Source organism: Mus caroli, chromosome 15 (genome assembly GCF_900094665.2).
Source record: "Mus caroli chromosome 15, CAROLI_EIJ_v1.1, whole genome shotgun sequence".
In the NCBI taxonomy this organism is placed as follows: domain Eukaryota; kingdom Metazoa; phylum Chordata; class Mammalia; order Rodentia; family Muridae; genus Mus; species Mus caroli.
Window position 1 is genome coordinate 71,566,956 of NC_034584.1, and position 11,111 is coordinate 71,578,066.

Below are 11,111 nucleotides of genomic sequence, written 5' to 3' on the forward strand. Positions count from 1 at the left end.
CTGGGGGTCACAGGACTGTCATTAAATAGCAGTGACAGAGCCCAGTGAAACAGAAGAAGGGTCAAGTTCTTTTGGTCACTGGAAGCCACTGTTGAAAGAAATGTGTGTCCCAGATCCCTGATCACCTAGCTGTCCCCATTCTGTCTCACAGGTACCTTTTCCTCCTGTAGCCTGGTCACCTGGTGAGCTGGAAGGTACACCTATTAAGTCCTCTGCCTGACACCTAGACCTGGCAGCTGTCATGAGCACCCCAGGTAAGTGGTCTTGTGCCCCACTTCTGCACATGACCTACGACTGTAAGGGTGGTAACAGGATGGGTCAGGAGCTCACACACACCCTCACTTAATTTCGATATAATGTGTGCTCTGTCTCCAAAGAGAGTCACCATGGTTAGAGCTTTTAACAATTAGTTTAAGGGTACATTCAGCCCCTGCCACTAACGACACCATAAGACTATACCATGTGGTAGGTGCTCAGACACACATTTAACCGGCTTGTCCCAGACCCACTCAAACTCCTGTGCACAGCCCTCTAACCTTATGTGTTTCCTTCCCATCTAGAGAGAAAGCGCTTCACTCCCACTGTGGCTCAGCACCTCCTGGACAGGAAGAGCCTAGAGGTCCTGCAGCTCCTGCTGACTGAAGAGGAAACCTGGAAACAGTTTGTGGCAGAAGTTGATTTGTCCAGGTCATCTCCCTAGGGGACACTAGCANTACCAGAGCCCGTGCATGGTTGGCTTTTCACAGGCAGGACTACTCTCTCCAGGCAGACCAAGGAGTTAGGGTTCAGGTGTCCGTTCTCAGCAACCATTTCCTCCTTACTCCCTGTCAGAGAGCAGCCTCTGCTTGAAGGGAGAGGGCAGCAGCCACAGGTGACAAGATTGTTCCTGACATTGCTGCTCCTGTGTAGATGGATTGAATTATTTCTATCCCTGGCTAGCTTCCAAATGAATGAGACACAGACTATGATTGATCGATCGATTGGTTGATTGCCAGGGGATTACCTCTAATCTCTATCTCTAATGGATAAACTGGCCCAACTGTGTTTCCCCCAAATACTTGCTGTTTGGTTCTTCCTGGATTACTTCCACTCCAAAGTCTGTTCTGGGAGGCCCTGGTATTCCACTGCTAATTGAGATCTCCTGATCTCTCTCTTCTCCCTCCCCCTTCCTTCTCTCTCCCTCTCACTATCCTTCTCCTTGGACTGTCTGCCCAGTCACTCCAACCTTCTATTCTCCCCAGGAATTGGCTGTCACCAGTTTTTTGTTGTTAACTATAAGTTTTACATTTGGGAGCAAAGTTTACACAACAAACGCTGGTGTGGTGGGAATTCCCTTGTGTAGGGGCAGCTAGATCTTGGGCTGCAGAATTTAGAATTTCAATACATAGCAGCAGTAGATGAACCCTCACCCCCATCATTCCTGTGTAAGAAAAATAAGATGATGTCTGTGGGGGGCTCAGCATAACTCCAGTAGGCAGTAGGTGTCCAGCACACAGTAGGTGTTCAATGAAAGGTAGCTTTAAAAAAAAAAAACTTTATTTAATGTGTGTGTGTGTGTGTGTGTGTGTGTGTGTGTGTGTGTGTATGTGTGTGTGTATGGTTTTTCCATGTCAGTGAGTTTGTTTTACAAGCAGTCTTCCTGTATCAGTCACTCTACTATTACAGGGAAGAGGAAGCTGCCTTGCGAGTGTCTCTTGCTGAGATCTTTGCTGATCCTGACGGAGAAGATGAAGATGAGCTCCAAAATGACCTGCAGGACAACAACCAGAGGTACTCAGCCAAAGACCCAATGAAGCCCTTTTCTCTCTAGATAGGAAGGGAAAAGGACAGGGTTAGAGGACCATGCATAAATTTGAATGGATCAGGGACAAGCTGGTTAAGTGTGTGCCTGAGCACCTGCCACAGGACCTATTTTAATAATGTCATTCATGTTAGGGACTGAGTTGTGTCCCTAAACTCATTGGTAAAAGCCCTAACCCTGGAGATGTTTGGAGATGGAGGATTTAAGGACAGCCAGTATTGAAATTAAGTGAGGGTGTGTGAGGTCCCTAACCCGAAGTACAGTCAAATCCATAGTACATCAAGGCCCAAGAGGGCTCAAGACCCCTACAGTTGTGAGCCACCAAGTGTAGCTGCTGGGACCTGAACTCACTTGGTCTGCAAGAGAACCATGCATCTGAATAAAGAAACTCTCTCTCCAGCCCATTACAATAACAAGTGCCTTTACTTACCTGGAACTCATCACGGTGACCAGATTGGCTGACCAGAGAGCATGAGGACCCTCCTGACTCTGCATCCCCAAGCAGGGATGACAGGCCCAGGCCCAGAACCTGGCTTTCCTATGTGGCCTCTGGAAGACTGAACACGGGTCCTCCTGTTTGTGTGACAAACGCTGCACCCACTTAGCCACATCCTCAGGTCCCTTCTAAGTCTTTAAGCAGAATCTTCTCTTGTCCTCAGGACACAGTGCCTCATGGGCAAGGTCACATGGAGTGTCACACACCAAGAAAGCTCCCATGGGAAAGAACCGTTAATCTGATACATGTTACCACAGGCAGGAAGGCACTGTTCAGGATGGCTACTCTAAGACAAAAGACACAACAAGTCTGTCAGTTCCTTCAGCTGGAGACTCACAGCAGATGAGCTGAGTGACAGGCAGTAGAGAGCAGAGAGTAGGGGCATTGTGAAGCTGACCTCATGGGACTCCTCCTGAGGAAAGCCACGGCCAAACACATCAACAGCTGAACATGGAAACCTGATGGAGCTTAAGCATGAAAGGTAGATGTTCGCCCAAGCTGATGTAGGATTCTGCCAAGTCTGTGCAGGGCAAGCACAAGATGCTCAGGAAGAGCATAGAAAGCCAAGGTCCATCCATACTGGGGAAACAGTTTACAAGACTTAACGCTTTCTCAAGGAACAAAATTCTTGTCAATCTGACTTCAGTGTCTAGAAGTTTGCTGGCCCTTCATCAAATACACCATTCCCATAAGTGACTGGGGTCTCCCTCCCTCCTGGAAGACTGTGCCTTCAGTGTCCCCTTCCTCTGGGGTCAGAGGTGACAGTAAAATCCCCACCACACCTCACCTTTCTCAGGCTGAGAATTCCATAGTGGAAGTGCTTAGGAACCTGTGTGTTTTGAATTCTCAACTCCCTGTTACTTAAACTCTTACAGAAGCACAGTGAGATGCCTTAGGGAAGGAGCCCATGTGAGTGAGGATTCCCCACATGTGAATGTGGAATCCACTCATGTTTCTTTACCTTCACTCTATGCGCTGTGTGTTGAGTGGACAGATCTTAGCTTGAGTTATCCCAACAGTTCAGGAGTACACACCATTGCAGTGCAAAAAAGACCTCCAGCTTCAAAGAATGTCCTATATCAGGTTTCTCTCTTAGAGATGTGCAACTTGCAGAGTCTCACAGCACAAAGCTCCAGGCAAACATGGACACTCCTGGCCAGCAGGACATGGTATCCTCTAGCACACCCTTCTATTGCTAGACATTTAATAAGGGAGCCTTCCCCTCAGGGTCAATGTCCTCACTACCAAAACAGTTCTCCCTAGGCACTCTAAACAAAGAGAGGTGAGGTTAGAGAAAAGAAATAACCCTTTAATTTAGGGAACATTAGTGTTCCATGAAAAGTTCACTCTGGTAAGGATAGCAATTTTTTTGACCTAACCTCACCTCTCTTTGTTTAGCAATAGAAGGGTGTGCTGGAGGCGAGAGAGGCAGTTTGGTGATAGCAGCTCTTCTAGATGACTAACGCAGTGCCCAGCCCTCTCATGATGGCTCACGACTATGCAGTTCTAGGGATCCAATTCCTTCCTCTGTCCTCCACTGGCACCATCTCGGCACATGGAACACAGACACATGCAGGAGAAGTACTCATATACATAAAATAAAATAAAATAAAATAAAATAAATAGAAGGACACATATAAATGGTTTTGAATTCATAATGTCCTGAAGAACTAAAGATGGTGTGATTTATCAAGTGTGCTCATCTCGGTAAGAAAGCTTACAGAGCAGTAACGTTCTCCTCTGCTTCACAGTGAATGCTCTGTTGTTCCTACAGGACAGATCTTACTTTACAAGTGTCTTCCTTGCTCAACTGTCTCTCCTCTTACAGGAAAAAGGAAGATGTCTTGAGTGAAGCCCTGAGTGAGACCATACCTGATACTGATGTAGAAGATGAAGAAGAGATCCAAAATGACCCGTGTCACAAGGAAAGGTTCTTGGATGCTTATCCTCGGGTGAAACTGGAGCTTGAGGATCACATCAGGAAACTTCATGACCTGGCAGACAAGGTTGACAAGGTGCACAGGGACTACACCATCTCACAGATGGTAGCTACCTCCAGCAGTGCTGTGTCTGGAGTCCTGAACATCCTTGGTCTGGCTCTGGCACCTGTGACAGCAGGAGTCAGTCTGGCATTGTCAGCCACTGGCTTGGGGCTGGGGGCAGCAGCGGCTGTGACTAGTGCTTACACAAGCATTTTGGAAAACATAAGTGTGGTGTCTGCTGAAGCTAAAGCCAGCAAGCTGGTACCAACCAACAAAGACACAATGAAGGGCATGAAAGAAGTTTTGAATCAGAGTGGCCTCAGCCTCAGACGTCTTTCTGTATCTACAAATACCATCCAGAGCATACAAGGCATCCAGAAATGCATTAATGCCATTCAGCTGGCCAAAGCCAACACTCGCCTAGCAAATGATGCCAAGCGTCTCATGACCACAGGAAAGACATCAACCCAAACCACTAAACAGGTGAAGGAAGCCTTTAGAGGTACCACTCTGGCAATGACCAAAGATCCCCGGATCATGGGTGCAGCCAACACAGGTTTCTTCCTCCTGCTGGCTGTGATCAGCCTTGTGGAAGGCTCGAAGCATTCGCATGAGGGTGCTAAGTCACAGACTGCTGCAGAACTTCAGCAGCAAGCTTGGGACCTGGAGCAGAAGTTACAGGAGCTCAAAGAGGATCATGACAGCCTGATTCAGTGACCTCTTCCTCTTCCGTGCAGCTCAGATGACTGAGGAGGGAGTGTTCTGGACAGAGCCATGAACACATGGGAGCCTCTGACTGTACCCCTTCACAGCAGTGCCTGCTAAAGGGAGAGGGCACATTAAGATACAGGAAGCCAGAACAGAGATGGGACAATCTCATGACCTCTTACCAGACTCCAGCTCTTAGATCCATCAAATTCCCAATTAACAGCCAAGCTTCCAAGCTGGGGAGCGCATCCAAGACCTGACTAAGCCACATGGCTGCTCCTAAGCTGTGCCCACTGCACTGCTCCCAACTGAGGCTCACCAGCCTCACCATCCACTGAGCTGTCAATCTTCCTACTGTTTTTAGATTGGTGGCACAGAGACCTTCTCCTCTTTTCTTCTTCTGCCTCATTGTGTGTTTATCCAAATATTTCTCAATCTTACAATCAGACTCTGGTTGTGAACATCATTTTCTGTTCTTGGTTTTGGGTAGTCACATGGGTGCCATTGGTGAAAAGCTCAAGACTAGAAAGAGAGGATGCTGGGAATACCACCTGTCCAGTCATCACAAGTTCTTGGCCTTCCATACCACTGTGAATGCTAAGGAACGAAGAGGTGACATTGTATGACTGGTGAGTTCTTCTCTCTGCTACTAGATTCCAGGGAAAATCAGAATCTTTTTTTTTCTGTGTTAAACCCTTTATTTCTTTTTTTTTTTATTATTACGTATCTTCCTCAATTGCATTTCCAATGCTATCCCAAAAATCCCCCATACCCTCCCCCCACTCCCCTACCCACCCATTCCCACTTTTTGGCCCTGAGGTTCCCCTGTACTGGGGCATATAAAGTTTGCAAGTCCAATGGGCCTCTCTTTCCAGTGATGGCCTACTAGGCCATCTTTTGATACATATGCAGCTAGAGTCAAGAGCTCCGGGGTACTGGTTAGTTCATAATGTTGTTCCACCTATAGGGTTGCAGATCCCTTTAGCTCCTTGGGTATTTTCTCTAGCTCCTCCATTGGGGGCCCTGTGATCCATCCAATAGCTGACTGTGAGCTTCCACGTATGTGTTTGCTAGGCCACAGCATAGTCTCACTAGAAACTGCTATATCAGGGTCCTATCAGCACAATCTTGCTAGTGTATGCAATGGTGTCAGCGTTTGGAGGCTGATTATGGGATGGATCCCTGGATATGGCAGTCTCTAGATGGTCCATCCTTTTGTCTCAGCTCCAAACTTGTCTCTTAACTCCTTCCATGGGTGTTTTTTTTTCCCCAATTCTACAAAGGGGCAAAGTGTCCATACTTTGGTCTTCGTTCTTCTTGAGTTTCATGTGTTTTGCAAATTGTAACTTATATCTTGGGTATCCTGAAAATCAGAATCTTTAATGCCTATTAATGTTTAAAATCTGCTGTAATTGGATGAGATCTGCCAAGATGATCAAGAAGGGCTACACTTGGTCCATAATTTCGTAGAATAAATTTGTGAAAATTGACCTAGACATGCTTTGCGTGCTTTTTGCAAACAATATCATATTTTCTGGATTGTTGACTATAGGCTCTGTTCTCTCTCCAGACTCTCTCAGTCTGGCCCTTAGGGACATTGGTTACTTGAGACCCTGAGCCTTTGTCACTGAGCTCTGCAAGGCTCTCATGCCCCACAAACCTCTACACCACAGCCCTTCTAGTGAGCGACCACTTCCTTGTCCAGGACCCAGATCGCTTCCCTCAGGCTTGCAGTCCAGGGCCACCTCACCTCCATAGGTCTGCCACCCAGGGAACACACCTTCCTTCTCAAAGAAGAGGATGCAAGCCACGTGGGGGTAGGGAGACTGCCCATGTGACTTCTCATAGGTACAGCATTATTGTATGGGTGATGAAAGTATTCTAGTAAGAGGTTGAATATTTTCAAAACAGATTTTTAAAAGAACATAAAAGGAATTTAAGTTATGTAATAACGTATCTCAATTTTAAGTGCTCTTAACAAGAATAAAGGCTATGGAGAGAGACCAGGAGAAGCTCAGAGATGAATAGCGGCCCCTGAAAGGGACAGAAGAGATGGCCAGGGTGAAAGGGAAGAGAGTGCAGGGGAGAAGCAGCTGTGACCAGGTCTGTCACTGATGAACACAAGTGACAGGCAACAAAGGTTGTGTCTGCAAGTCGCTGCCCCTGAACGGGTACTGCATTCACCTCAGGGTTTTTGAGGGTCCTGACCTGTGTGAGAGACTGTGGGGGTCCTCACAATGAGCTGTGACACCTCAGCCACCTAAAAGGAAGTAATAAGGTGTGCACAGCATTGTAGGTGGCTGAGAATGACGTGTGCTTAGTCAAAACAGAGCCAGTTGTAACGGGCTGTTACATCTATGACTCTAGTAGTTATGAAATGGAGAGATTAGGAATTCTGTAGAGCCTTGGGTGGTTTCCTGGGTTTAGAGAAGACTCAGGACCTGGAGCAGAAGTCACAGGAGCTCATCTAGGTCCATGACAGCCTGATTCAGTGACCATTTCCCCTTCAGTGTAGCGCAGAGGCCTGGGGGAGGGAGTGTGCTGGACAGAGCCATGCACACATGGGAGCCCCAGACTGTATCCCCTCTAGGCTCCAAAGGGCCTTGCAGTTCAGCCAAGTGGACAATCGCAGTGACCGTTCACGCCTCCCTTCTGCCTGCTGCCCTACTTTTAACTATGACTCGTTCAGAGCTAGGCAAGGAAAAAATGTAGAAGCTTTTTTAAGAATTCTGAAAACTTTGCAGGTGGATTCATAGAGATAATCTCCTTCTCCATCACTGGCTTGAGTGTGGTAATGGCCTTGTTCCATTGCCATCCAGAAGACGGTGAAGGGAAGAATAGTACAAAACCAAGGGAAGTGGCTGTCCCCAAAACCCACCCTGAGGGTACTGTGTGCAGGCTGACAGCAATGCCACTCCCACGGAAGACCTCAAGTGGGGTAACAGTTGTGAGATGCGCAGGAAACAGATCCAAGCATCGATCACTTGGTCAGCTCAGGGCAGGATGCTGTGTGTAGACAGAGCATGTGCACAGATTCTGGGTCTCCTGCTCACAGAGCCATGAACCCCGGCATGGAAGCCATGAGCCAGATTCCCTCAGCTGATAATAGCTGTTACTACACGCAGTTCCCACCTTCACATGCCAGAACATTGCGCCTCCTTTCTCCCATGTGCCCATTCAACCCCTTCCCATGGTGCATCTTCAGCTGAGCATCTTTCACTTGGTCTCTGACAGGACAGGAGGACACTGCCTTCACCCAGATGCCTGTAGGTAGCAGGACCACATCTGCTTGTTATGTGACACTGGCAAGTCAGTTACTACTTCCTGACTTAGTGTCACTGCCATTGAGAGTTAGTGTAGGAAAGACAGGATCCTATACACAGGGAGCTTAAAATATGGTCAGTGCATAGTAGGTACCCCTGAAACTTACACTTGAAAGCCTAGTACAAAGAAACTACAGTCAAAAGTCTCCCTGAAGGAGAGAAATCTCAAGAATTTGTTCTGAGACAGGTCAGAAAAATGAAGACTGATAAACCCATGTTCCCAAGTTCTGTCTCAGTCCCTTTCCTCCCATCTGAGGTGTTGTGTCCGGCCAGCGGCTCACATGTCTGGGTTCTAGTCTGGAAAGGCATCTTGGAAATCTGGAAGAGAAGGGGGAGACTAGGAGGCGCAAGAGAAAGACGGAACCAAGACAAGGCTCTGCTCAAGGTTCAATTTTACTATTTTCGACACTCAGTTATGAAGCCGGGAGAGGGGCCCGATTCCCGCCAAATCATCTTGAAGTAAGGTTGCAGGTGAACACATGATAGGTCCGGAACAGCTAGTTGGCAGGCAGCAGCAGTGGGAGTGGCAGGACGATAGGGCGGCAAGCTCTGCCCGTTGCTCTCTAACACTGAAACCTGAGCAAACAGGTTTCAGGCTGGGGAGGGGAGGTTACACTGAGGAGCTGTAACAACAGAATCCTTCTGTGGGCTGAGGAAGCAGAGAGCCCACGGTGCAACTGCACAGAGCTGGGTTGGAACCTGACTGTCCTTATTCAGACTGGGAGCTCCAGGTCATGTTCAGTAGGAATGGAAATGCACTCTGATAGGGCGTGGTGACAGTCTTCGATGAGCAGCAGGCTAGAAATAGAGAACTGAGTGCCAGCATCCTCAAAGTCCAGAGAGACCAGGACCAGGGTCACAGCCAGGGGTCAAGAGAGACTGTGAGTGACCCTGGAATGGAAGCATAGATGAGAGGCAGGACAGCAGGACTGGAAGGAGAGGGAGGGGTTGAAGGCACAAAGCAGAGGCCCAGCAGGGAAGGAGGGTACCTTGTCACCCCTGCTCTGACATCATCCAAGGGTGGGCAGGGATTTGCTTGAGTTTGCGCTCCACACACAGTCTTTGCCGCAGAGTTCTCAGGTAGCATTTGGGACTCGTCCCTGTTCTACTCAGAACTCCCTGAATATCAGGAAGAGTGTGACAGCTTCCAAAGTCAGCGTGGTCAGAAGACAACTTGCATGACTGGAGACTGAGGATGGCCAGGGTCCTTATCCTCAAGAGAAATTCCCAGGTTACACCATCCAAATTCAGGGGTAATTCAACTTCTGGCCTGGCACTTACTACAGCTGGGTCGCACATGCTCTTGAGTCTTTGTGCGTGGTTTTCACGTGTTCAGCGAGGCGCAGGTGCTTTGCCTCANCTATCACAGGAGCAGGAGCTGTGCTACATGACGTCTCATGAAGCACGGAGCAAACAAGGCTGTGGGCGACAGCGACAGCCTTCAAAAACAGTAGCACAGGAAGAGGTTTTAGACGGTTTCCTTCATCTGAAAAGGAAGCTCACAGTGACCATCAGGAAGCGCTGAGCCCAGGGTGACAAGATGAAAGATGCGCAGGGTTGTGCCATCTCCAACATGGTGGCCAGTCTATGGGCACTGCCTGTGGGTTTCTGGGCATCACTGGTATAATTCGGGCCCCATTCACATAGGGGGCAGTCTGCAGCTCTTAGGAGTTGAACCAGGGCTGTGAGTAGCAGCTACTGCCATCTGTGCTACCAATGTGGCTGTGGCTAAAGCAAGCATGCTGTCAGATGAAGCTGAACTCAGACAGGTTTCAACGGCCAGGGACATAATGAATGTGACTTCAGCAACCCTAGCTAAGGCCTCTAGAAGGGTCTCTACAGCAATGGAAGTTATCATCAGAGCTCTGAAAGCAATTGGGCAGCATGTCTGTGCAGTCAGGATGGGCAGGAAGATCTTCACTGTTAAATTCCCTGCCCGGTGTCTGGTCAGGTGTGGAAAGCCACTGAAGGTCCTGCTTAGTCAATGAAGAGGGCAGCCTCTGGGGTCACCTTCCTTGCACTGGACGTGTATATCCTTGTAGCAGGCTCAAAACGCACCCACACAATGAGACAAACGTCAGGGCTGCTGAAGCAATAGGACGGCAGGTGAGTTGTGTCTGCAGAACTCATCCAAACCCACAAGAGTGCAGTAAGATTGCTTCAGGGACACCCGTCCCTAAGCAGCACAGGGGTCAAGGACGATGGCGTGGACACAGTGGGCAAGAGTGGGGGTATTTTGTTGGAGGGGAAGCAGGTGAGAGCAAGTCTGTGAACTGAACACTGAGGAGTTTGTGTTTCTGTGGCTGAGAACGAGGTTAATGTGGGTCAAAGAGAAGCCAGCAGCGAGAGTCTGAAGGGAGGGGCAGAGAAGGCTAGAGGATGGGAAAGGGGCCTGGAAACACACAGGCTGCACTGTGCAGGAGGGAGCAATGAGATGTCTGGGGAAACTGAGGCACTGATAATGGGTGAAAGCCAGAGAGAGGGTTTTGAATATGGAGAAGACACAGCGGCTCCTCCCTCTCCTTCCCCATGGGCGCTGTGGGCTGCGGCCATGGCCCTTCCTCTCCTGCAGCAACAGGACCAGCTCACCCTTTGTCTATTACCAAGTGACTTCAGGGTAGTGACAGAGCTGGTGATGCTGTTGAGGCTGGCATTGGTGGTGACAGGATGGTGTGTGGAGCCCTTGCCAGGGGTCAGGCCATCTAAAGGACCAATAGAATTAAAATACATCCCTGGGACAGTAGCGGTGACAGTAAGAAGGAATTTTTGACTATATATGTATTGCTTTTTTTTTTTTTTTG

The 11,111-nt window shown here is 48.6% G+C and overlaps 1 protein-coding gene across 1 annotated transcript in view; it reads left to right on the plus strand.

Annotated features, from left to right (window-relative positions):
- Positions 1-5,496, plus strand: part of LOC110310886 (apolipoprotein L3-like) — a 21,173-nt gene extending 15,677 nt beyond the window's left edge. The window contains exons 3-6 of the mRNA XM_021184031.2: positions 152-254; positions 561-687; positions 1,666-1,770; positions 4,126-5,496. Of these exons, the coding sequence (XP_021039690.1) occupies positions 242-254; positions 561-687; positions 1,666-1,770; positions 4,126-4,996 (1,116 nt within the window). The 5' untranslated portion in view covers positions 152-241 and the 3' untranslated portion in view covers positions 4,997-5,496. The remainder of the gene's footprint in view (positions 1-151; positions 255-560; positions 688-1,665; positions 1,771-4,125) is intronic.
- The last annotated feature ends 5,615 nt before the right edge of the window (positions 5,497-11,111 follow it).